General features: G+C 41.1%; 2 protein-coding genes across 2 annotated transcripts in view; one reads left to right on the top strand and one right to left on the bottom strand.

Annotated features, from left to right (window-relative positions):
• The window catches only part of BRCA2 (BRCA2 DNA repair associated), a 37,197-nt gene extending 25,431 nt beyond the window's left edge, over nt 1-11,766 (top strand). The window contains 10 exon segments of the mRNA XM_050331412.1: nt 211-562; nt 1,229-1,384; nt 3,384-3,528; nt 6,372-6,493; nt 7,545-7,746; nt 7,964-8,130; nt 8,219-8,354; nt 8,989-9,245; nt 10,004-10,147; nt 11,128-11,766. Coding sequence (XP_050187369.1) covers nt 211-562; nt 1,229-1,384; nt 3,384-3,528; nt 6,372-6,493; nt 7,545-7,746; nt 7,964-8,130; nt 8,219-8,354; nt 8,989-9,245; nt 10,004-10,147; nt 11,128-11,766 — 2,320 coding nt within the window.
• Nucleotides 11,767-12,567: 801 nt separating this feature from the next.
• N4BP2L1 (NEDD4 binding protein 2 like 1) lies at nt 12,568-26,190 on the bottom strand. Its single transcript, XM_050331414.1, has 5 exons — nt 26,046-26,190; nt 18,493-18,617; nt 17,575-17,663; nt 16,269-16,345; nt 12,568-14,176 (listed from the first exon to the last, which is right to left on the bottom strand). Exons 1-5 carry the CDS (start codon nt 26,159-26,161, stop codon nt 13,948-13,950), a joined length of 636 nt encoding a protein of 211 aa, XP_050187371.1. The 5' UTR covers nt 26,162-26,190; the 3' UTR covers nt 12,568-13,947.
• Between the last annotated feature and the right edge of the window lie 215 nt (nt 26,191-26,405).

The raw sequence follows: 26,405 nt of genomic DNA on the forward strand, positions 1-26,405 counted from the left end.
ATTTAATAGAATGCATTCACTGTTAAATTTATGCATAGCAGTATGAAAAGCATAGTGCATGTTACTTGTAAAAATTTAGATGACATTTGCTTTTCTATAGTGGTGCTTAATTGTAGATTGAATAAGCAATAGTTGGCTATAATTATGTTTAAAGAAAAAAAATGTGATGGGTTTTGTTTGCTTTAACAAAGCCTGGATGCTTTTTTGTAGATATGACTTGGAAGTTGATAAAAGTAAACGATCAGCAATCAAAAAAATAACGGAAAGAGATGACGCAGCAGGTAAAACACTTGTACTGTGTATTTCCAAAATCGTATCGCTGAACGCCGTTGTATCTCCTAGCAGTAGCAATAAGAACGTGGAAAATAAAAAAGCAGCAGCAATAATTGAAGTTACTGATGGCTGGTATGGGATTAGAGCTCTTCTGGATCCACCTCTCAAAGCTTTCTTAGATAGAAGAAGGCTGACTGTGGGTCAGAAGATCATAGTGCATGGAGCAGAACTTGTTGGCTCTCAGAATGGATGTACGCCACTGGAAGCCCCAGATTCCCTCATGTTAAAGGTAAAATAAAATATTAGTTCAGCTTAAATGGATGTGACTGAGAGATGTGATAAATGCTATTTAGTTGAGCCCTATTCTGTAAACAGAGTTATCAGAGTTTTACAAACAGATGGAGCTTTGTTGAAGTTTAGTAACCAATTTGTAAGATGTGACAGAAGGTCATTGACACTATTCAATAGGGTTGGAAGAGAAGTTTCTAATACAAAATTCTTCCAAGTTTTGCTATGTGTTTTCACAGTTCCAGCTCCTTAATTTGGTTAAGCACCATGTTACAAAAAGTACTTATCACTTACAATATGGAAGCTGGAAGAGGAATGGTGGGGGGAAAACTAGGTCAGGAGAGGGTGGACTGGCAGGGGAGGGCTTTGATTTATTTGAGAATGCTTAAGGAGATGGGTGAAGTTTCAGCGTAACACTGTTGCTCCTCTGGTATAAAGCAGTGGCTTGTCTCATAGATACTCATCTAGAGAATTTTAACTCATCAAATTTTTAATTTCTGTTCAAAATACATTTCTTCAATGTGAAGGGAAACCTTTAAAATGTGCTGTGTTCAGGTGTATTCTTAGTGAGGTTGGTGTGAAAATGGTCTTTCCTGTAGATATAAAAAGTTGGGTATAGTTTTGACCTACCAGTGACGGTTTATCATTCATCACTTGTCTCATTCAGATTTCAGCGAACAGCACGCGGTGTGCACGATGGCATGCAAAACTAGGATTTCATCGGGATCCCAGGCCTTTTCCCTTGCCTTTGTCATCGCTTTACAGCGAGGGTGGTGCAGTGGGGTGTATTGATGTAGTTATTCAAAGAACTTACCCTATTCAGGTATGGTGTATTTTATGAATCTAACAGGTTCTGTGAGATCCAAATTATATCAGTTAATTGCTATATCATTCCTCAAATCGGACATAATATAGAGAGCTAAAAAACTTAAGAAAAGGTACCATTATGTGTAAAATGAACAAGAGTGGTTCTTGCAGTGTGCCTGTATTTAATATTTCAGGACTGGAATATCCTGCAGTAAGAAAAATTTGAGTTTGCACTCAGTATATTCTGGTTGGCTTTGCTTTCAGCTTCAAAAAGCCAGAAAGAACTGGATTTCAGTTCTGGAATCTAAAAAGCCCAGTACATGTTTTAAAGAGAAAAAAGACATTGACAGTTTCAGCTCCAAGAACAAGTGAAACTCAATTTTTTTTTATTTTTACATACATGCTAAGATAGAAGTTGTATATTTCTAGGCTTTAGTAAGATTACTTTTTCTTACATGTAGCTGACTGTATTGTTTAAGTTCTATTATTTAAAAATATTACTGAAAATACTGTGTGTGCTTATGGTATAAAATATAATTAAGATCTTTTAAATACCACTTAATATCCAGTAATTTTAAATATGGTCAGACTTCACTGTAACTATTTGGTTTTATAACAATACCAGCCACAAACAGAAACAATATTTCTGTTAGCAGTCAGTCCTTTTAATGTTAACAGTTTAACCAGGATACAACTTTCAGGTTTTATTAACTTTTCTCAGAGCGTATTATACTTGGCATGTACATGTGGGATTTTTTTTTTTCATTGCTTTATTTCTAAGGTGTTGCTTACCTGTTGGTTGGTGTAGCATGAATTCTGCAAAAGTACTAGCAATATTTGGTTTGGATCATTACTTTGATATTTAGATCATTGCTTTATTGGAGGAAATTGCAGTACTTACTGTGTGAGCTGCCTGGTAGAGCTAACATTTATTTAGGTCTCCAAAAGGGAGTAATCTGTAATCACATCACAGTCAGTGGTTTCTAGGCTGGGGAGAAAAGTGGTGCTTTGCATCTCACTATATCAAGAGATTGATGTACTGATGTACTTTTTTTTTTCTAAGACTTTTGTTCAAACATACCAAAATTATAGGAAGATTTGGACTCTCTCCTTTTACCTCAAGAGTCAAGGAGTGTAGGAATCACAGTAACCTTAACTAAATGCATTAGACTGTGAATAGTGCAGGGACTACATGGCATGCAATTAAATGAGACAGGCGGAGCCCATTTCGACAATTCACTGCCTCATAAGGATTAGTCCTGCAACTTTTCCTCATCCTGCTTTCACTGTACTCTCCTGCTGCTTCTCTGTGCTAATCCTGGACCTGTTGCTTAGCTAATTTAATTTATTGTTTATTTTAAACCAGGAGTAAGTAACTAATAATAATTAAAACCACCAAAACAAGAAGCGCAATGAACTGCTGTCTGTTGAATTATCAAACTGATATGGTCTGCTGACGTCAAGTAGGTATTAGAGCCAGTGCAAGGGAGAAGACAGAACTGTAAAGTTAAAAGGAAGGGAAGGGAGCACTTGCTTTCATCAGTAGTGACGTCATTTGGCTCACCTATTTCAGTCAAACCAGTTTTAGCAGAGTTGTGGACAAGGCAGTAGCCCTGTGGAACCATTTCAGGCAGAAAAGGTTTAAGAGCAGGACAACATCATAGTTCCTTTACAGCATCTAAACTGGCACGTTAATGGTTTGTGTCTTAATGTATCTACCAGTGGGATCCAGCTGTCTTTAAAATTACATCACTGATACCTATTACTTTAAGCTATGGTTTCTTCAGCTGTTATGTCACCTGATTTTGGATACTGCTCCATTCTGTCTGTGTAACTTTAAAGTGAAGATTTACCTATGCTGTAGTTTTTTGCATTTTATACTGAAAGAACTTAGGATCTACTGTCTGTTCATTTTTAAAGCATTTTTACATAACATGAGTATTAAAAGGAAACTAGATTATGTTAAAAATAATTTTTAAGTCTGAGTTTTGTTTTAATCTTTTTTTTTTTTTCAGTGGATGGAGAAGACATCAGCTGGTTCATATGTTTTTCGTAACAGTCGAGCTGAAGAAAGGGAAGCTGCCAAGCATGCAGAGAATCAACAAAAGAAACTGGAAGCTCTGTTTGCAAAAATCCAAGCAGAATATGAAGAACGTGAAGGTAAAGCTTTCGTTCTTTCAGAATAGGTATTAAGAACACAAAAACATTTTTGACGTTTACAGGAGAGTCTAAAGAAACTGTCAAAAAACTTTCCTGGGGATAGAGAAGCAGAGATGAGATTTGGAATTGTTTTCTTTGTTGTTTTTGTTTTGTATTTTTCTAGATTTTTGCTTCCTGTATGTCAAGACCTTTCAGTGGAAAACAGTCACATGCTTATTTGCTTGGCTTTGCAGCTATCTAGGAAACTCTTCCTGAATGTATTGGTAACCAGGCTACTAAAAAATAATCGAGATGATGCTCAGGGAAGTGCTATGGAATTGTAGAATTCTTAATTTCATTCTCTTCAAGGACCTGATACTATAATGATTCACCCAGAGTGGGCACTGCTGGGATGTATCTCAGTAGACCTGAACACCAAGATTAGGCACTGAGCATCTTTCATCACAAACGTTGCAGGACTGTGGAGACACTGAGCTCAGTGGAGCTCCTAAATGGGACAGGGACCCTGATCACAAGGGACATGGAGAAGGCTGAGTTACTGGATGCTTGTTTCACCTTGCCCTTGACTAGCAATCCCAGCCTTTAGGAATCCCATGCTCTGGAGACCATGGGAAATTCTGAAGCAAGGAAGACGTAATCTTGGTGGAAGAGGATCAAGTTAGAGAACACTTAGGCAAACTGGACATCTATAAGTCCATGGCTGGTGATGAGATGAACTCTGAAGTGCTGAAGGAGCTGAGTGATGTCTGTGAGGCTGCTTTTGATCCTCTTTGCATGATCACTGGTTGATTGGTAGAGGTGCCTGAAGACTGGAAGAAAGCAAATGTGTCTCCTGTCTTCAGAAAGGACAGGAAGGAGGACCCAGAAAACTAACCACAAACCAGTCAGCCTTACCTTGATCCCTAAGAAGGTGATGGAACAAATATTCCTGGAACCAATTCCAGCACATGAAGGACAAGAATGTGATTTGGAGTATTCGAAAGATACACCAATAGGAAGTCATGTTTGACCTGCCTGACAACCTTCTGTGATGGAATTACTGGCTTGGTTGGATGAGGTGAGAGCAGTGCCTATTTTCTACCTGGGCTTCAGGAAGGCTTTTGACGTTCTCCCTTGAGATCCTCATAATGATGAGGCTAGATGAGCACTCAGTCAGGTGGATTGAAAAGTGGCTGAACAGTAGGACCCAGAGGATGGTGATCCATGGCATGGAGTCTGCTTTGGAGGCCAGTAACTAGTGGTGTATGCCAGGGATCAACACTGGGTCTAGCCCTGTTTGAACATCTTCATTAATGATCTGAAGAATGGGACAGTGTACTTTCAACAGGTTTGATGATACAAAATTAGGATGAGTGATGGATATGCTAGAGGATTATGCTGCTGCCATCCAGAGGGATTTTAGCAACTGGAGAAATGGGCTGACAAGAACCTCATGAAGTTCAACAAAGCAAAGGTCAAATCTTTTGTCTGGGGAGGAACAATCCCATGCACCACTATGTGCTGGGGACCACCCAGCTGGAAAGCAGCTTGGCAGAAAAGGCCCTGGGGGTCCTAGTGAACAAGTTGAGGAGTGTTGCCAGGTCTAAGGAGGTGATAATTCCCCTCTGTTTAGCTTTGGTAAGGCATGTGTGGAGTTCTGTGTCCGATTCTGGGCTCTTCCTCTGTACAAGAGAGGCATGGACGCATTGGAAAAGTTACAAGAAAGGGCCATGAACATATATAAGGAATCTGACATAGGAAAAGCCGAGAGAGCTGGGACCTTTGAGCCTGGAGAAGAGAAGGCTCAGGGGGATCTGATCAGTGTACATAAATACCTGAAAGGACGTTGCAGAGAAGATGGAGCCAGGCTTCTGTCAGTGGTGTCCAGTGACAGGTCCAGACCAATGGGTACAAACTAGAATACAGGGAGTTCCCTCTGGACATCAGGAAACACTTTTTCACTGTGAGGATGACCAACAGTTGCCTAGAGAGGCTGCAAAATCTCCATCCTTGGAGATAATCAAAAGCTCACTGGACTTGATCTTGGTCAGCCTGCTGAAGGTGACCCTGCATGAGCAGGGAGTTGGACCAGATGGCCTCCAGAGGTCCCTTCCACTTCAACCATTTTTTGATTCCATAATAGGCTGACACTGCAAACCTCTGCCACTGATTTCTGGCAGTAGTTCTAGCATTGAATTCATAGTTCAAATCGAAGATGGCTTTGTAATTCTTAACTTCACTGATATGAACTTCCGCGTGTCGGTCACTTCACTGTGGTGTTTAATGTTTGGTAAACTTGTCTGTACTAGACAAGTTGTCTTGTATGTCTACTAGCACTGTCTGCTATGCTGAAGGAATTCATGAGAATGCTAGCAGCAGAATTACTTACCTAAGGAGAGCGTAATAGTTTAATGTAATGAAGTTAACTTTGCTTTTAGCTGATGTCCTAAGGAACCTTCATGTTGTTGTCCCAGGTCTTGGTATCTTTGAGACTTTTCTGCTGTATGAAGAAGAGGAAGTGACAGACAGAGAAAACACAGTCAAGTATAGATGAAATTTCTTGGCAGCTCATCAAGTCTCCCACCCTCTTCTAAGTGCAGTCACTGATACTGTCTTCCCCAAAATTTGTCTAATATTCTAATCTATGTTGTATTTAAATTAATGAGATTTTTTTCTGCTTTTTTCCTAAAATTTTCTGCTATTTTCCTAAAATATATGTATACACACATATCAGTTCCTATATATGTGATTTGTATTTTTATTCTGGCAAGGTCTAAGTACTACCATGCTTCTTACGTAATAATTTCTTCTTTCACTTTCAAGTGTATTGGTTGCACTCCACATAATGGCTTTTTTTTCAACAGAGAGAACTACCAGAAGAACACCAAGATCACGTATAGTCACAAGACAGCAAATCCATAATTTGCAAGATGGTGCAGAACTTTATGAAGCAATTCAGAATGCATCTGATCCTGGTTATATGGAGGTAACTAGATCCTACTGGGCTAATTTTTAAGCGCTTGGGAAATAATTTACAATTTACTACCTCCTGCTAAAATAAACTATTAAATTACTCTTTATTTTTGCTGCCTTTTGAGATTTCCTACAGCATTTTTATTGTTAAATAAATTAAGATTTAAAAATTTTGAAAAAAATGTAATGAAGTCTTGTTGAAATAGATGAACAATAGTTTGGATGGCACTTTTCTCTTGGTATAAAAATCCAGGATATAGCACCATTAAAAGTTAATGTTGCTTGTAATTTTATTACTTTACTTTTTCTGGCTTATATGTAAACTAAATTAATCTCGTAAGTCTAGAGTTGCGCACACATATTCTTGCATGCTGTTCACTGAAGTGTTTGAATAATTATATTGTCATTGTTTTCTTCATTCCCTGGTCCAGTTAAATCATGACTTTTAAGTTTGTGCCTTTATTAGTAAAGATGCAGGTGCTGAGTCCCTGCCAGTTGTCCAAAAATTAAATACATGCTTTGCCTTTTGCAAGTCAGGATCCTTGATGGTCGTAAAGCCATATGATCTGTGGTATGCATATCTCTGGTGCTGCATGTAAAGGCATCTGGGTCTCGAAGGCTTGGTCAGAAACGTAACCTTTCTGATGGATTTTAGTGTAAATCACTGTGTCAGCTCAGAGACAGCAGCCTGAGGAGAAATGCAACCCTTCCTTCATTCTGACTGAAATTTCTCCTAATAAGTCTTCATAGGAAACAGGCAAACATGCCTGTTATATTAAATATTCACCTTAGTTATGCACTCTTAAGCAGATTTCTTGCTAATTATGACGTAAGAACAGTCTGTAATGTAATGCTCTGTGGAGGCCACGGAGCACCAGCTGAGTACCAGTCAAGAATTGATGTCTCCTGTTGTTTCAACATAACCTCATTTCAAGTCCTAGTGGTGTATCAGTTGAACAATAAATTGCTTGTAACAGGTGAACACTTGAGGCTGTCTAAAAATCTTGACAGTATTTTTTTTAATTAATAAAAAAGATACTGAGTGCATTTTCTCTTGGTTACAGGGATATCTCAGTGAAGACCAGTTAAAAGCTTTGAGGGCTTACAGGCAGTTGATGAATGACAAAAAGCAAACTCAGATGCAAGAAGAATTCAAGAAGGCTTTAGAGTCAGCGGAACAGGAAGAAAATGGTTGTTCCAAAAGAGACGTGTCTGCTGTATGGAAATTGTGTGTGGTAGACTACAGAAAGCAAGAAAAATATAAAGGTTAGTACTTGAAAAATTATAAATAACTGTTAACTAAACATGGTAACTGGCCAACGTAGGTAGAACTGAAGAGTCTCCCAACAGTATTCTAGCTTGCATGTTAATATTTTCAGTTGGTTTAGGACTTTTGGGTGGAGGGAGTGTTGTGGATTTATTTTGTTTAGAAGCCTTCAATTTAGTATTGCACAGCTAATATATCTTATTTTGATACTGGTAGGAGTGATACTGAGTATCTGGCGTCCACTGCTGGATATTTGTTCATTGCTAAAGGAGGGCAGTCGGTACAGAATCTACCACCTGTCAGCATCACAGTTCAAAGGAAGGGCAGACTCAACTAACATACAATTAACAGCAACAAAGAAAACTCAGTATCTGCAACTATCAGTAAGTGCTTTAAGTGCGTCAAGATGTGTCATTAAAGTATATCATGGTCTATATGTGTGGTAAACACTGAAGTTTTGTGTTTCTTAAGGTATCACAGGAGATGCTGGTACAGATTTTCTTTCCAAGAAAGACTCTAAAATTCACCAGTTTGTTGGATCCTTCTTTTCAGCCACCATGTGCTGAAGTCGATTTAGTCGGAGCTGTAGTTTCTGTTAGCAGAACAGGTACGTTGTGGACCACATTCATGTCTTCCCATTGAATAAGAACTGAATTCAGAAGTCAAAGTTATCTTGGTATTGTAACTGCACCTCGGGCCTGTGAAAACCTGCTAATACAGCCCGTCACCATGACATGCTGGCAGATAATTCTGTTTTCCTAAAGCAGAACTGTCTCTGCTTATTAGCTCAGGAAGTTAGTAAGGCAGGACCTAAGCTCAAGAGCAACTTTTCTTTATTTTTTCTATAAATGGTGGATGTGAGTTCTCACATTTGTGTTCAGCATCTGCAGCAGTGCATGTACGTGAGCTCCCTCTTTGGTGTACAGTGTCATGGATTGAGTGGAACACAGGCACGGGAGCTCATGGGTAGGAACATGTAGATAATCTTCTGAATAAAAAGGAAAAGCACCATAGGAATATTGGGTTTTAGCCACTGCAATACAGACTTTGAGTTGTAGGGAGCTGGTGTAGAGTATGGGTGAAGCATGAAACACCTGTTACCATGCAGACAGGCTGCCATGTAACATTTATCATTTCTCTTTCAAGATGCGTGTGACCTTTTTTTATAGCTACAAATTGTGGTAATCAACCTTTACTTAAGGATGCAAAAGGTTTAATTCAAACTTTTTTCTTGCTTCTAGGTTTCACTACTATGGTGTACTTATCTGATGAAAACTGTAATTTCGTGGCAGTAAAGATCTGGACAGATCTCAGACACCTTGCTGTTGAAGATATAGTTGTCCGCTGCTCACTCATTTCTGCAAGCAACCTTCAGTGGCAGTCTGAATTCAAATCAGAAATTCCTGTGCTGTTGGCTGGAGATCTTTCTGTGTTCTCAGCCAGTCCAAAGGAAAACTATCTTCAAGAGAAGCTTAATGAACTGAGAAGTATGATAGAGGTAAGTATGGAGATGTTTAGTTTGATGATTAGTTTTAGTTACTGCTGTGCTACATTCTTTACCAGAAAGTCTGATAGTACTAATAAATCTTTAAAAGAAGTAATACACATAGGGTTGAATTTGAGGGGATTTTCTGGGAGATGGAGTAAGGTGTTAATGCGGTTTTCCTGGAGGACTCTACATATGACCTACTGAATTTCTTTTTTTTTTTTTTTTTTTTAATAATTCAGTTCAACCAACACAGTGTTTAGGATGTGCCACAAAATCTGCTCCAACTGGCAAAGCATCTTGTATCTGTCAGTAGTGAATCTGTCATTTACAGTTTGGCCTCTAGCCTTTTAAAAGCTGAAATTTGCTCTCTTGAATCAGTGGAGTTTATTCAGTATTGGATTGTTGATTTCATTTATTTATTTTTTATTTCAGTTTTCTATTTCATTTTTTCATTTATTTGTATTTCATCTATTTCTATTCTATTTCATCTATTTCATTTATTCAGTTTTATTTCATGCATTCCCACTTCTTACTGAAAAATAAGTTTAAATACAGAAGAATTTTTTTTTCTTGCTCATGATAAAAGGTAGTTATGATATTTCCCTCCAACAGAAAGTGCAGCAGTCTTCCAAGTTGCTGGTTTGATGTAAAATAATATTCTAGTGGGTTTATGGTGAGAAAAGAAAGTCCTAAATACCTTGTGAGCGTATATACTTAAACAATTTGAAAAACATCTATTCTGCATTGTAAACTGTTCTCCTTTACAGAATGTGGCCTCCTTTTGCTCTGATGCAGAAAGTAAATTGATGAATTTGCTACAAAGAAATCTCTTGCTTACACCCAGTTTAACTAAAAGATCTGGCTTGGAAAACCCCTCTCCTTCCCGCAACTTTGCAGAGGATAAAAGTTTGGTAAGCTTCTCGTAATTGATACCATGTTTGTACTAGCAGTGCATGCAGTAAGGATAGAAGTAAGTTCTATACTGATGGCTGCGGTGAATGGTCTCACTTCTCAGTCCACTCTATCCATTCGCTTTAGGGCAATGCAAACTGATTAGACACTTCTTCTGTGTGGGTTTACTATTATTCCTCGGGAGGAACTGAAAGACTATTCTTCCTCCCAGCAGTACATGAAAACTTCCCCTTATGGCCTGTGTTTCCACGGCATACTTTAAATATTCTAAATTTTATGTGAGGAAATGAATCATCATTTCTCTATAGATAATTTGCTACTTCCTTGGTCACACTGTCAGGATTACCTGATGTGAACGTCACTGGAAGGAAAATTCTTGATCTGCAAATTCTTCTTTTATGGCATTCTGCAGTTCTTACTTCTGCCGAGAGAATTTACCTCCTGGTCTTTTAACTAGATATTGTTTACTGTTTCCAGGATTTAAAAGGGAAGAGGTATCACCTAGTAAATGTTTACATTTTATAGCAATCTTGACAAAAATTGTTTTAAATAGAACTCAAGTTTCCCATGAAAGCTGCTGGTGGCAAGTCGTTTCTGATGTGGAGTACTGAGCAGTCAGAACAAAAGCTTACCCTGCCACTAGTTGCGATGGACTGATGTGATTTCAGTTCCTGGGGACTAAATTTAGGCTTATAAAGCATCCTTCCATCTCAGAAGGAGTGCTAATACTTAATTCTGAAGATTTAGTTTCTATCTGTTTACCAAATATATTAATCAATTTAAAATAAATGAGACATGAAAAGTATTCTCAAGTTAAGTGTGTGTTTGAATGATTTGCTGTGCAGCATCGGTCTTGTGTGTATTGTTATCTTCAGGTTTTTTTATATCAGGATATTTTTTCTCATTTTGTGGAAGTAATTGAGGAACCTAATGAAATGGAATGTTCTATTCGACATCAAACTTTTGTCTTTTTAACTAGATCTCTTCTAGAATCGAAATGAAGCACCCAAGCCCTTTGTCAACTATCACACCATATATGAAACTTGTCACACCAGGGTCTGCAAAAACACCTTCACCTGCGGCAGTTAGTGAAGACCATCTCAAAAACGCCAAAAAGAGAAAAGCTATGGACTTTCTCAGTTGCATACCTGCCCCTCCACCACTGACACCGATACGTTCAGTAGTTTCTCCATCTGTTAAAAAAGCATTCCAGCCCCCAAGAAGTTTGGGTTTACAGCGTAGCAAGTCATCAAAAGAGACAGATCACAATATTGGTCATGTCACACCCTGTAGAAAATTGAGAGAAACTGTCCATCTTCCTGAGAATGACCTGGTTGCTGATGAAGAACTGGCAATGATTAACACACAAGCACTCATGAATAATTTACCAGAAGAAAAGAAGATTAATTATGTAAATGAAAACAGCAATACAATAGCTACTAATTTATCTGGTGATCTTTCATCCAGAAATAGTTCCAGGTCTACTGAGAAAGCAAATAACTCATCAAAAAGCAGTTCTGAAGTAGCTGAGACTCTTCAGAAGGACCCAAAGGAACCTCAGGATTCATTAGCAGCCCTCAGAGTGCTACAAAGACAAAAGTCCCGAAAATGCTACTAAACACACATGTACAGTATTGTATATATTTCAAATTCAAATTATTTTTACACTTTGTACAATAAATCTTGATTGTATTTAATAAAGCTGTATTTCAAAAAGAGACTCATGAAATAACATTTCATCTGCAAAATAGTCTGAAGTTCAGGAATTACACACTTCTCACAAACATGTATTGTACAAGAGCATCAGTATGGCTTAGGGTTTTATGGCATTTTGTAAACCATTGCTTGGATTCTGATGTATTCTTAAATTACAGCAGGATCTTTGTTGCAGTCTAAAGCAATCAGTTTTGTTACCCTCTGCAGCATTAGAGTAGTTGTTTGGCTATCAGAAGAACAGAACAAAATAGTTCTCTTATTTTTATGGTACAAAACACTTTAATTCTGAAATGTTGCTCTGTGTAATTAGGGTCTGTTCTTTTACTTTTCTCCTCAGACTTTCCATATAGCACTAAAAAAGGTTTAGAGAACAGCTATGATTATTTGATTCACAGCAAAATGCCAAACAAAGGTATTAGTGATAAATCTTTGGTCAGTGTTTCTGAGCTACTCCTTAAAGAAGCACTTGAGGCCACAACATCATGAAAGATAATCAGATCTTTCTTTGATGAAGATCTTTCTGCTGGGGATGAGATAGTGCTTGAATTCATTACTTTGTTCTCGTTAATTTCAACAGGGAAATAGTTCTGCTGGACCGGCTGCCACCTCCACATTTCAAACAGCTGCTTGTCAGGCTGCCCTTTGCTCTGCTGCTTCCCACCAGGCACGGTACAAAGGAGGGAGAATGTTTCAGAACTGACACCACCAGCTCCCACTCAGCAACCCTTCATGGGCTCCTGTTCTCTTCACTTGGCTCAAGTGCAGGATGCAGAACTGTAGTTCTGTAAACTTCTATGAAATACTACAGAACCAGATTCCCTGCATTCCCAGTTCAGAATTGTTCGTAATGATGATGCTTAAAGCTTTAATGCATTTTGAGTAGAAAATTCAATTTATCTTGTACATCTGTTGTGTTCTGAAGACAGCCTGACTTTTGCATAGAGACAGCGTGATTCTTTATACTTCTCAGACTTCTCTGCTAAATTGCTAGATGAATCACAGTTATACCCATATTTCCTAATGTCCCATGGGAGCTGTCTTCATTTCCTACTGCAAAATACCTCACCACTGTTCTACAGGCACTGCCTAATAATCCTCACCTACTTAAAAAATTTGACATCACAAGTGGAGTTTTAAAAATGTTTCACAAGGCTTCTTGATGAGGACATAATCATCAGAACGTAACGGTATGGATAAAACCACAGCAGGATAGTTCCTTCCCCACTCATCCATCAGTCAGTGGCCGAAGAGGTTTTCTCCCCTTGGCAAAAACAGGTTTTTTCCTCCTTTCTTAAGAACTAAGTCATTATGAGTCAGTTTGTGTATTTGATAGCCTTGGGCTTCAGCTGTACAGACCTATTCTGCTAGCCTGATACTTAAAAGAGTTAACAAGCACAAGCCTGACACTAATGTTTCATTTTAGGAGCCTCTCCATCTCAGGATCAATTGAACTTCTATGTCTTGGCAAGATGCAGGGCTCAGGCTGGTGTGTTTGTGTTTTGCTTTCAGGCTGGAGAAGCTCCTTGGCTGTGAGGTAAGACCGGCATGAACCCAGTCAGTGGAGACAGGGAACAGCATCAAATGTTAGAGCTACCTTTGCCACCATTCACCTTGACTCTCTAAAAGTTACAAAAATGCTCTAGGCAAGATAGTAGTAGATACAAAAAGTTTATACGGCCAGATATAAAGTATTAAAAGGGCAAGAAATACCAGTTGCATGGAGATGGAATTAAGGAATTGGTCCCGTGGCCTTTAAGAGAGAAATAATTTAGGAATGTTAGTGACAAGAGTGTGATGCAGAAAAATATAATCCAAAATGCCTGTGGCAGAGCCAGTAAATTTCACCATATGCTTGGATGGGTATTCCTGCTGGAAGAGGGATGAGAGGGAGTACAATTTGTACTGGGGACAGCACTCTTAGATTGGTCATGTAGAGCTGTGAGAGTACAGACCAATGCCATTTAAAGATTTGTAAGAAATAAAAGTAATTTAGAAATGTAGTAGAAAAATACAGTTTAGGAAAAAATTTAAAACTAGAGACTTCTATACCCTGATAATTAAAACACACCAAGGAATCACCTCTTCAGTTAAATGTCATGTTGTTTGTACGTGTCATGTGAGGTCTTCTCCTTGAAAAGTCTGAAAGGGGATTGGAATGGGTATCCATGCCATAAACTGCATTTGGTCCACTGTAGTTTCCCTCATCTCTGCTTGGTTTTTCAGACTGAAGAACGCTGTGGAAGGTAACATTGTGCTCGTATTGTTCTTTCATCCGTTGTATCTTTTCCCGAGGGACATGATGAATATTTCTTCTGTAGAGTCAAAATTAACAGAAAATACAAGTATTTAGCCACCCATGTATTAGAAGTTATCTTCAGCTTGCTAAGATTCCTGATAAGTTGTCCTAGATAGGACAATGGTTCATATCTCCACTGATCTATTTTTAGCCCATTTTTGACAAGTTGTTGTTTACTTTCACCTACTTCTTAAGAATATTGTGACTGCTGAAAAATGTCACACCAGCATTTTTTTGGGCAACCAGGACATAAGAAGTTGACAAATACCTTGAAATGAAAAAGTTATGTAAAAGACCTGTGTAGTATTTTATAGAGTATTGCTGGGGTTTAGCAATAACAGATTGTTAGCCTCAGGGTGAGCTTTGTTACATCTGGAGAAATGCAGACCAGTGCTGTAGCCAACCCAGACACTAATTTATCAGCAAGTACAGAGGTCAAAAAATGTTGCTTTGAGCATAAGTAGTAAAAAAATCATACATGATGTGGTTCAGGCTCCAGAGCAGATTTGTAAATGACAGGTTTGAGAGGGCAGGAAACACGATGCTCAAACATGCAGGGCTTTCTGAATAGAGTAGAAACAGTCATGGTCTCTCCACAACTTAGTGGAAATTGTTTGTTAAAGACTACCAGGAATTTCTGTTTGTCTGTGAGTCTGCAAACCCTGAATATCTTTGGGCTTGCCATTTAGCTGTGTAAGACAGTTTGTGATCTAGAATCTACATTTATCCTGCATCCATATTTTTGAAACCTTGTGTTGTGCAAATGCTGCACTGCTCAACATGTGTTTTTTCATAGTGGAATGAGGGTGACAGTAACACAGCAGGCTGCCAGCTGCACATCCCACTTGTGAAGTGGGCATGAGGTCCTGCAGCAGCCAGAGCCCTGCACATGTGCAGGCCATGCCTGGGCCAGAAACCAGCACAAACCCTATTGCTGGTAAAGACACCGTGTGGAAGCATTGTGGAAGCAACCTGCAGCTGTCCCCGAACCATTTGCCACAGACCTCCAAAACTGAGTGTATTTGAATTGGTTTTACGATGCTGCTGTAAAAAGCTGATTAATTTCAAATATTTAATAAAACAAAATGCAAGTTACTGAGTTACTCAGCCTACAATGAATGATTAAATTCTGCCTCTGCAGCGATGATGCCCTACAAATAAGTGGCTGGTGCTGGTGAAGCAAGAGCTGACCCAGTTGACAGTTAAGGCTTTTGGTGTCCTTAACCCCCGAGCCATCATCTGCCATGTCCTGCCTCACCCCAGAGCCACGAGTGCTCTGGGCCATGGCCCTCTGCCATTTGCCTCCATCAGACACAGAAAAGTGCAGTGCTAACTTCTGACTGGAGTTCCTGGCTGGTACAAAACAAATACAGCCATTGCAATGAAGTACCCATGCCCTGTTTTCTTGCAATAACAAATAAGCTGGCGTGTGCTTAGCTTCTGGGTTTGACAGGCAGGAGTTCACTGTGATGTACTTTACATCGGATTGGATGAAGGCTAGGAAATTAGCCTGCATGAATTTTTTTCATTGATACAACCATTAACCCTGCAGTCACTAGTCAAACTAACATACTCAGGATTTAAAGGCAGCCAAATGTGGCTCTACCACATTACGCAGAGTTGATAAATTTATTGTATCAAACGTGTGTGAGAGGTCTTTACAAAGATCCTCTAGAACCCGGTTTCCTAGCCACACTCAATGTATCATCCCTGCATGCTAGAGAGAGACAATATTTGTTATGGTTAGATTTTAAGAATAGAAGCCTGAAAATTGTCTGTAGTGCTTAGATATGGTTTTGTGCCCAAACATAAAGACTGCTGCTCAAAATACAGAATGAAAATTGAGGTTTCTGCCCCAAGAAGCCTGCAGCATAAAAAGGCCTTGTTGCTCTCACTACTGCCTGTCTCACTTTAGCACAGTCAGGCCTTTTCAGGGCTGAATTCACTACAGACCAGGTACTCAGTACCAGAAAGTTTCCACAACAATCGTTCTGTTGCCATTTACTAGGCTAATTTTAGGGTATATGAAGAGGAAGAAGACTGTCCTTTCTCAGGACACATCAACAAAATGAGAAGCTGTCTGCAATATCAAAGAGAAAAATATGTACCTTGTCAGTTCTCGAACATTGAACTTCCAGGGTGTATCTGGTTCTTGGAATGTAACTTCATATCTATTTTCACGTGCCTGAGGGACACAGAAGTTTTAGACGTGTGGCTGCTGAGCTCAGGAATAGCTAATCTTCCAGACCCCCTGAGATTTTACCAGGCTAAGAGATGTAATCTATGCTATGTACCAGGAGCCAGAAAGAGGATGATAACTGTGACTGCCATCATGGTGCCAGTCTGAGTTCCAGTTAGTCCATTTCCTTCTACATCAAGGGATTTGGGTCTCCCAGCAAAACTTGCTTCAGCATTTCTACCGGTCCCCATCCCCCATGGCAACAGCATCTTGGCACTTCACCTCTCTGAAGTCACTGATGGTTCAAGAGCTACTGGCTGACCATGCCAGTCTGGAATTTCTGGGAGTGTAGGTCAACATCTATCAGTCATGTTATTCCCAGCCAATGAGTCTACAGTACTCCATTTTTTTCAAGGTAAAGGAACATATTTGTGTGTGTGTGTGTGTAAATATGTACATACACACCCCAAAACCATACATATACATATACATATATGTATTAAATACAGTTATTGATTACTTTTGAGTTGGGGAAGGAGGCAAGGAAATTTACTGACATTTTTACATCTTGCCCACCTCTGTCTGTGCCCTCTACTTGCTTCTTATTCACCCACAAGCATTTACAACTCCTGCTAGAGCTGTGAGGCTTTCCAGCACCGACCATTAATTCCTGCCTTTTTTGTGCTAAGCAATACTTAGACCCAAAATTCATTACTGACAAGACCATAACCCACGAAGAGAATCATAAGCTTAATGTTAGCAGACAGGGCACACTCTGCAACTCTACTAAAAATATTGCCATCTCTGCCAGAACTACTGACAAGAGATATCAATGCATCTTCAAAGATTCTGTATGGTGTATTTTTCACAACTTATGAACTAAAATGGTTAGTCATATCTTGATATATTTGTCAACAAACAATTGACAGAACTGTTCAATTCCTGTCGCTACCAGGAAAGGGGATGACATCCTGATGACCAAGAAGTAACAGGGGAGGTTCAAAGGCTGTTAATCTTTTCAAGCCATTTTGTCTTCACTGAGTTATAGAGCTGACTGGCTAAAACAACTACACTGGCACCTCTGCCCCTACTTTGTCACAATATCCACAATATCCACTACAATTAGAGAACAATGGGAGAAGTGAAGTTAGCCATGTTAAGAACCGTTTCAGTCAGATCACCTTGTAAATGTCGTAGCTGAGCATATAAAAGCAATAAATCAGAGATTTCCCTACCATTAGCACATACGGCTTCATTTCCCAAGCATGGATGTTGGTGTTGTCAATAATAACCGGGCTTTTCCCATTCTTCATTGCTTTGCGTGCTGCAATGTAACACATTACGTAAAGCTCAGGTGTATCAAATAACAGATTAATCCAGCCCTTACTAGCCTCCAAATGTCCTTTCTTGCCCACTGCTCACATGCTTGTTTCCCCACCAGACTTGGGTTTGCAGCCACCACCCAAACGGGAGCCAAGGTCAGTGCCCAGCTGGAGCTCTCCCGGAGCAGGTGGTGCGGCTGCTGGCTGTGCTATGCAGCACCATCTGAAGCTCTCGTAGAACATACTTGCAACAGCTAAAAATTACTGTCATTTGCAGGAGATACCCATTATACCATCTCAAAGTATGTCTGTCATTGCCAAAAATTCCTTCACAACATAGCCACAAAAGCGTTTTACGTTGTTCTCTCTGAGAGACCTGGGTTGCTTAATTCTCAAACTCGTAACTCAGTTTGCAAGTTTTCCTCCTGTCTATCACTACCTCCCCACTCCATAACACCCCCTTCCAGGTCAGGACAGACATCTAAGAAGTTAAAGTCATAAGGCTGAGGTGCCTACAGCTGCAGGGAGCAGCTGCTGAGCTGGTGTCTGTATGGCACCTGTTGTTACCAAGCTTCAGCAGTGCTTCCTAACAGACGCTGCTTTTACTTTCTAAAATAACATCTATCAACCTCAGCATTTTTTCATTTACAAATTTCTCTCTAATAAGTCAGAAGAAATAAAATCAGAAGTGGCAAATGTATTTTTTCAACCAATACCCCATGGACTGCAGTGTATGACATCACTTTGAGATATTTTATTTTGGGGGCTAATTTTAAAGACAGACTGAGAGGCAAAACTATTCTTCACAACCCCTGGATGAAGTTCAGCCACCTCTTTTTTGGTTCCACTTGTGTGCATCCTCTAGGAAGTCAGGTTCAAACACGTATACACCATTTTCAATGAAGAAGTCGTCAGTACTAAGAACTACAGCACTGGGATAGTCACGTTTCAGTTGTCTGCAGAGAAAAAAAAAGAAGGTGAGAGAAGGATTAGTATATGGTAGCACATGCCTTTAACAGAGACCATTAAATCAAGAGCCATTTGAATGCCCTGCAAGTATGCACAGTGCTTCATTTGAAAAATCCCAGCGTGAAGGATCTGAAAATACTGCAATCATCAGTAGATGGGCATATAGGAGGAAATAAATGGAGCTTGAAGACATGGCCTTGATTTCTTTAATTCAGCAATCTACACTGGACTACCAACAAGTCTTTTATCATGTTAATATATTCAGTGTTCCTTCTGAGTTATCTGAGAATTTTCTGACTTGTCTGAGAACGTAGGATTGTAAAGACAAAAAAAAAAAAACCACCAACAATCCAAACCTGCTTATCCCATGGAAGTTGGTATCAAAAACCAATTTGACCATGGGAATTTTTCTACAAAGATTTCAGAAGATAAGGAGGAAGGATTTGTCATTCAGTTAAGATGGCCAAGAGTACCATCAGTTAGGGTGGTTGGGGCTTTTTTTAGCTAGAAAGCAGATAGCACTTATTATTTATTTATTTATTTATTATTTGCAAACAAGTATCTTAGTGATAAGTCAATATTTTGTGTTATTTGTTGCAGTTTTATGGTTCTTGTACTTGTCCCTATCTCACTTACTCCTGCTCTTGTAGAATTGAGTCATTTTTATATCTTTTCAGCTTTTAAATGTGTTTTTATAAACACATCTGAATTGCCAGATTGGCAGTCCCAAATGCTACACATCCATAAAACAGACCACTGTGGTCAGTGGCACAGGGCAAACCCCCTTCCCTTCACACCCATGTGTGTCCCACAGCGATGCTCCTGCAGACCTGGCATGCTGTAAACTGACCATCTGCCTCCAAGGCAGTGACTGCCTGTAGGAGGTGGAAGTGCTGGCTTGTGGAGGTGGTTTAAATTCGAAGCATTCCTCTGCCATTCCTTAGAGAGCATTAAAAAAAAATCTTAATATGAAATTGTATTCCCTTTTTTCTATAATCCAGATTTGTTTGTGTCCATAGACAGAACTGGCTATTTTTTTTTTTTAATCACAGAAGTGCTGGGAGAGGAGGGAGTCTCTGCAAGAAGTCAGGGAGAGCCCATGGCATCATCTCTCTAATCTATGTCTCCCTAAGGCCCAAACTGTCTCAGGAAAAGAAAGGTCAACCAAGAAACCTTGCAGCTCTCAGACTTGAATGCTGTTGCCCTGCTATCTCACATCTCACATGGTCTCCCTGTCCCTGTGACTCATTTCAGCTTCCCTAATAAAATGCTGAAATGAGCTGCAAAACAACTATTTCTCAATGTCTTATCTACATGGGCAACAGCAAGGGAAAAGGTGCCTTTGGGTTATCAGCAAAAAAACAGACACACAGACAGAAAAGGCTTAATTCTGTCATCTAGCTCTGTCCTAACCATTTACTTACCAGTTTTACCCTAATCTGCCTGCAAGCAGCAATTCTTCACTAGGCTTGCAGGTTGCATTTAGCTGAATAGAGGTCAGCTTCTGACTTGGCTCAGTAAACTCACTGTAACTCCTACCTGCTGATTAATTGATATTATTTTGTGGTAACAACCCCCCAGAGAACAGAGGCTCGCAGCTGACTGACAGCCAGGACTGGGCTGTGCCCACTGTTAAGTGTCATTTAGCACCTACATTTTGTTATCTTCCAGCTCCAAAGACATGCTTTAATTGCATAATTCCTGCTGGACAAACAGATTTAAGAAAACTCATGCTTCAAACTGTTAGCAAACAGTCAAATTATTTTTGCTTTAGTTTTGGTCCTAGGCAAAGAATTCTTACCATGAAAAGCATGGTAGCACCTAATGCTTATCTGGTTACTCCTGCACTGAGAAACTCATATATTCATCTCTCACAGTTCAGCACCTCGCCTTTCCCACTGCTTTACCCATTGCAATTTCTTCTCTAAAAAAATACCTGCTAAAATGCCTGTCTCTTTAGCTACTAATAGGCACATAAAATTGCACACATTAATAAAAGATCTCAAGACTATTTTTTTCTTGCTCAGTATTTCTTTTAAACATGTTCTCAACCAGTGCAAATTTTAAAATCATTTTCTTAGCACGTGCTTTACTGAATTTTCAACACATACATGCACACTCACGAGAGTTTTGATATTAACCCTGAAGCAATCTAAACTGTACGTGATTATCTGTAACCTCAGCCTAACTATCCTGATACTGATAATAAAGTAAATAAAACTTGTGTGTCAAAGGAGGAAAAATATGGCACAAAATGAGCTAAGAGCCATAAATTACTTTCCCATTTGCTATATTCATACCAAACAAGCTCCTACTAACAGCAACATAAGAGAACATTAAGTGGGGGAAAAAGTGTTTTGCCTTCTACTTATTTTGCTGGTTTTAACTTTTAGCTTTCTAAAACAACCAAACTGTCACTGAAGTTTACCAACATTTCTGTAATCCCCTCCCTATTGCCCATGAAGTTGACATAAATCCTGTTTCTTCTGTCCCTTATCATTTCAAAAGGCACCCAAACCTCTTTGGTGTTGTTTCTTAAGAAATAAGCCTTGTACCATCTTCACAGGACTGCAGGGTGGTTTAGAAGAAAGGTTCTGCATAATCGCACCAGGCTGCTAATCACTGTATGCAATTAAAATGCCTGCATTTTAAAAAAATATACACTAGCTATGCAAAATGGGAGGGCTTGTAACCACTGTTATTATTGCATAAATCTTGAACAGCCCCATGTAAAAATAAAATTACCCATTGCAGTTGGATCAGTAAGCATAGAGCATACTAAAGAGGAAAAGAAGAACAGAATCTCTTTGCAAGATCAAGGGATACCTAGGAGCTGTATTAGCATTTTATAAAGAAACCATTGAACTTGAAGCACTGTGTTGTGACAGGCAGCATCTGTCAAAGGTTCAGTATTAATTTGGGACATGTAACTGCACAGTGATTGCACAATCTCTCCATCTTGCAGTGGATACAAAATGTGGTACACTCTATATCTTCCTAAAGAAAAGTCTGCTGCTGTTTCAGAAAATACAAAGGATAAGAAAGTAAGAAGAGCGTGGGGGATGTTTCCTCTGCCTGCAGTAAATCTCAACACCCTTCTACCCCTTCTGCATGGCAGAGTAGTACTGTGTCTCACTAGACTGGACGATATAGTTGAGGAGAAAAAAAGACACTCAGATGCTTCAGTTCTTCAGCTCCGACACAACAGTGGTAAACCTCATGATCTATATCAGGGCCTGGGAACTCATAAAGACACAAAGCTGCAGAGGCAGAAGCTTCACTACCTGCCCACACCAACCCCTCTGGCAGCCCAGGTAGCAGCAACGCTTCTAAACAACACAGCACCTTGGCTGGTGTCAGTGGACACTCATCTGCTGTCTCTCCCTGGCCACATTTGTGATGGCTGCTGAGATCAAAAAAGGAGACTCTTTCTGTTGAAAATACAGCTTTGTTTCTATTTGACCACGGCAGCATTGTAACAGCTGCCTCAGTGAGCAGACAGATGGGTTAAAGGTGTCTCCTGCATTATTAATCTGAAGATCTGTTCCCAGGATTTATACAATTCTTGAAGTCACTTTTTTTCCTAAAGACCATCTTTAGGGCTTTCAAACAATTATTTCTGATTTTAGCTATAACAATTTTATAATAATTATTTTATAAATAATTTTATAATAATGTAAAAATAATCATTGGAGATAAAACAATCCATAACTGTATTCCATAGGCTCTCATGCTTTTTCATCAGAAAATTTGAAAATAAATTAATTTCTGATGAGCCTGCTAAGCAGATTGGAAGGAACATTATCAGAAGGCAGCAGAGTGCTATGACAGGCAGATCTCAGAGTCAGTAAATTCTCAGACACCTTCCAATGTCCTGGAGACCAGAACATACATGTACTGGCACCACATGCAACCACTTGCTCTGGTCACTCTTCCCAACACAAAGTGTTCCGTGGCAGGCATTTAAAAGGTGTTTAAAAGCCTTTCATTTCAGCAGAAAAGCAGAACTGTGAGATCTGGAGCACATGCTCAGCATTATCACCCGTCTACAGTGTTTGCACAATTTCTAGTGCCTGGAGGACTTTGCCCAGATGGTGCCAGCCAGGTGCTGCTGGCAGAGCACAGACACACCTTTGTGCCTCACCCATGGGGGCTTGAGCCATTGCTCCATTTTGTAAAGAAACAAACAGGCTGATGTTATGTTTGATCAACACATTCAGGAGACTCACCTGAAGTGGTTTTATACAAGGGGAAATGTTTACAATACGATGCTGTCTGGAAGCAGGAGCTGCAGAGCTGAAGTCCTTGAACCTGTCAGAGCTGCAGCTCTGCAACGGGGTCAGGTGCTGGTCAGGGTTCGGGTGCTGGTTACAGGGACATGTCGGGCCAGGACTGGAGGTGCTGGGATGAACCAGGCAACAGCAGCAGGGAGAACTGGACAAGATGTGGATTACACCAAGCAGTGATGCCTCAGTGCCAATACGTTTTTTCTCTTCTGTTCTGGAAGATTGCTCCCTTTGTGGTTCATAAAGGAGTACAAGAACAACCTCATTTCAAGCTATAAATGAACAGCAGTGGCTGAAAAGTTACATGTTTGATCATGCCCAGCCTAACGCTTGAGTTAAACTGCTCTATAAAGGCTTACATGTAAGCTGAGCTGTGCAACACAGCAATGTATTGTAGGAAAGCTAGAAGTGCACCTACCATGCAATAAAGAACTTGCTGGGGAAGCAGGCATGAGCTTGTATGCAGCTCATTTTACTTTTTGGAGGCATTTTTGGAAGCTGTACCTGCTACCGAATCTCAGTTAACTGTCTTTTCAGTAGTTGCCTCAGTTTGATCATAAAACCTGTACTGTGAAATTGAGAATGTGTTCAGGAGGAGCGTGTCACACATGCCTGACGGAGACTGCTGGAGATGTGAAATGAAAAACCAGACCTGAACCGATCCATGCCAACGTTGGGCTGCTCTGAGCTGGGAGAACAACTGGGGTTGGGAAACCATTTTAATGAAGATGCTGTACCTAAATCTTACAAAGCTATGTCCAAACTAACCTGCGTGACACTGAAAAGTCAGGGAAACAAGTCATGGATCTGAGTTTGTTCGTTAAGATTTTGTGATGAACTGAAAAGGGGCCTTTCTCCTGGAGCTATGACTGGGCTGTGATATCACCAGTGCGCAGTTTGTGACTTCTGAGCACTGTAAAGATGTACAAGCTGTAACTGAAATGCTGGCTGATATGAAGAATTAATTAATTAATTAATTAATTAATGGAGGTGTGTATGAAAGCATCATAAGAAACAACAGAGCAAAGGCTACAACAATGGTACACACTGACAGCCAAGAACATGATTAACAGCAATAAGACTGGGAAAGATGCTGCTTACACCCCCAAGGCCAGAACTAAGCTGAGGCCCAGCACAGGGACCCATTCAAGAAGACCCATGCTCTGAGAGCAGGAGGGTGGCCAGCAGGTCACATCAGCCCATACACACTTGTCTCCTTCCTCTCGTTCCAGAAGCAGTGGGGAGTCTGAAAACACACCCAAAATGGGAAAACTAATGGGGAAAAAAAACCACAACACCTAAGATTCATGAAGCACCAAGTAAGCTGAATTTGGAGGCAAAAAGACAGCAGCCATAGAAGCTGCTGGCTGCAAGATGGCACACCAGATCTGACCAAAACTCACCCCATCACTACCAACCGAGAGCAATCCAGCAGAGGAAGCAAGGACAGGACAGCTGAAGGCCCTTGACTGCTCTGATTTGGGGCAGATCATCTGTGCACATGCATCTTGGTGTCTGCAGGTATTTAGCTGGGATACTGTGAGTAAAATCTGAGAAAATAAATTTGAATCCATAAAACGAGTTTCTGGAGGGCTTTTGCAAGTAAACGACCACCTTTCTCCTCCAGTAGGTTCTTACATTGCCTTGCTTGGCACATTGCATTTACCAACACCACAAGCTACACAGTGTGAGAATAACAAAAGAAGTTTTTTGGCACAGTCCTTCCATATCTGGACAGAGTTAATGGAGAGGTATTAAATGTTGCTCTAACAGATGCCTTTTGACTTGTGTACTTCTGAACAGCTAAATGTAATGATATGATTAATAGGGGCTGGAAACAGAGTAAGATACTCAAACATTCATCTCACAGGGAACTAAAACAATTCTTACACCTGATTTTGTAATTCTGTCATTAATAATTAACCTTGTGTTTTGACCTAAAAAGTAGGTCAGTTACCTGTGCTGCCTGGGAATATGGCCCCAAACCATTACGTTCTTACTGTGCTATGAGAAGACCCAACCCCTCTGAAGGAGCAGGCCTGCACTTACACAGCCTCTTACAGGAAAGACGTGTATTTTGGGTGTGAGTAAAACATGGCATTTGGCCACTTATAAAAGAACTTCGCTTGCCAAAGTGCAGTGAGGCAGAAGGCCCAGTGTGACAGGGAAGTACTGCACTGAGAAAAGGAAACTGTAGACGAACCCAGTGTATCGCTCAGCTTCATGCTGCCACCTCTCACAGCAGAGCCCTTTCTGGGGCAGCCCACGACCCCAGCACGGGTTCCTCACCCCAGCAGAGTTAAGAAGACAGTGAATGTTCCTCTTTTGATAGAGAGTGGGTGGCGCTGCGAGCAGTGTGATACCAGACTGTGAGATTTTGTGATACAAGATTACAGCTACACTGTGTCACGCCCACTGCAGTGCTGTCTCCCAGCACTCCACACTGGGTTCTCCCACTTCTTTTTAACCAGTCTGTGGTCTGTCAGAGAGTGGACTGGTCTCCTCTGCTCATGTTTTACTCAGCCCTACAGCTCTGACCAGGAGTGCAGGGCATCACAAAAACAGAAGTCAGAGTGGTTGTCAATTTTCAGTCAGAGAGGGGAAGTGCTTTACTATGTTTGTGATTAACCGGGAAAAAAAAGCCCAAACCAAAACAAAAAACCCCACAACAACAAAGTACATCAAAGAAAAACGCCCCACCACCAATCTGACGCTTTTTAGAAAATAAACCACCACCTTGGTCGGAGTGTTCAGTCCAGCTTCCTAGAAGCTTCCCTGCAGTACGCTCTCTGGGAGCAGCAGCACCCACGGTCCCACGGGCAAGGCACCCAGACCAGCCACAGGTACCAGGAGCAGCGCAGCCTGGAGCGGGCGTGGAGCCGGGATGCGGAGGGTTTCCGCGCGGCTGCCATCACTCGAGGCTCCTGCTTTCCCCCGAGCCCCCAGGCCAGCCCTGCCGCGCTGCCTCTGCGGGGTCTGCAGCCAGCGTGCCCCGCTCCTCGGCGCGGGGTCCGGGCGGGCACACGGCTCCTGAACACCGCCCGGCTCGGCCCCTGCGGCCGCTCCGCTCCTGCCCCCGCACCCCATACCCTGCGGCGGGGCCGGAGCCAGGGCGGGGGACACTCTTACCTGGCCAGGGTGCTCTTCCCAGCGCCCGGCAGCCCCCGCAGCAGCACCAGCCTCCCGCGGCCCCGCTGCGGCCCCAGGCTGAGCCCCCCCAGGGCGCGGAGCAGCCGCTCGTCCATTGCCGCCGCCCCGGGACCGCGCTCGGCGGGGAGCGGGGCCGGGGCCGGACCGGGATGGGGGGTCCCTGGCAGCCGCTGCCCAGCCCGGCCCCGGCCCCCACCCCGGCCCCGGGGCCGAGTCCCACGTCCCCCGCGGGCGGGCGAGAACCCGCGTCCCTCCATGGCCCGGGCGGCCGAACCTCTGCCCCGCGGAAACGAAAGCTGCCTTAAGGAGAGAGACAGGCAAGGACGGGCATCTGCGGCT

This window comes from Myiozetetes cayanensis, unplaced genomic scaffold, assembly GCF_022539395.1.
Source record: "Myiozetetes cayanensis isolate MyiCay16 unplaced genomic scaffold, myiCay2020 scf5-8, whole genome shotgun sequence".
NCBI lineage: Eukaryota > Metazoa > Chordata > Aves > Passeriformes > Tyrannidae > Myiozetetes > Myiozetetes cayanensis.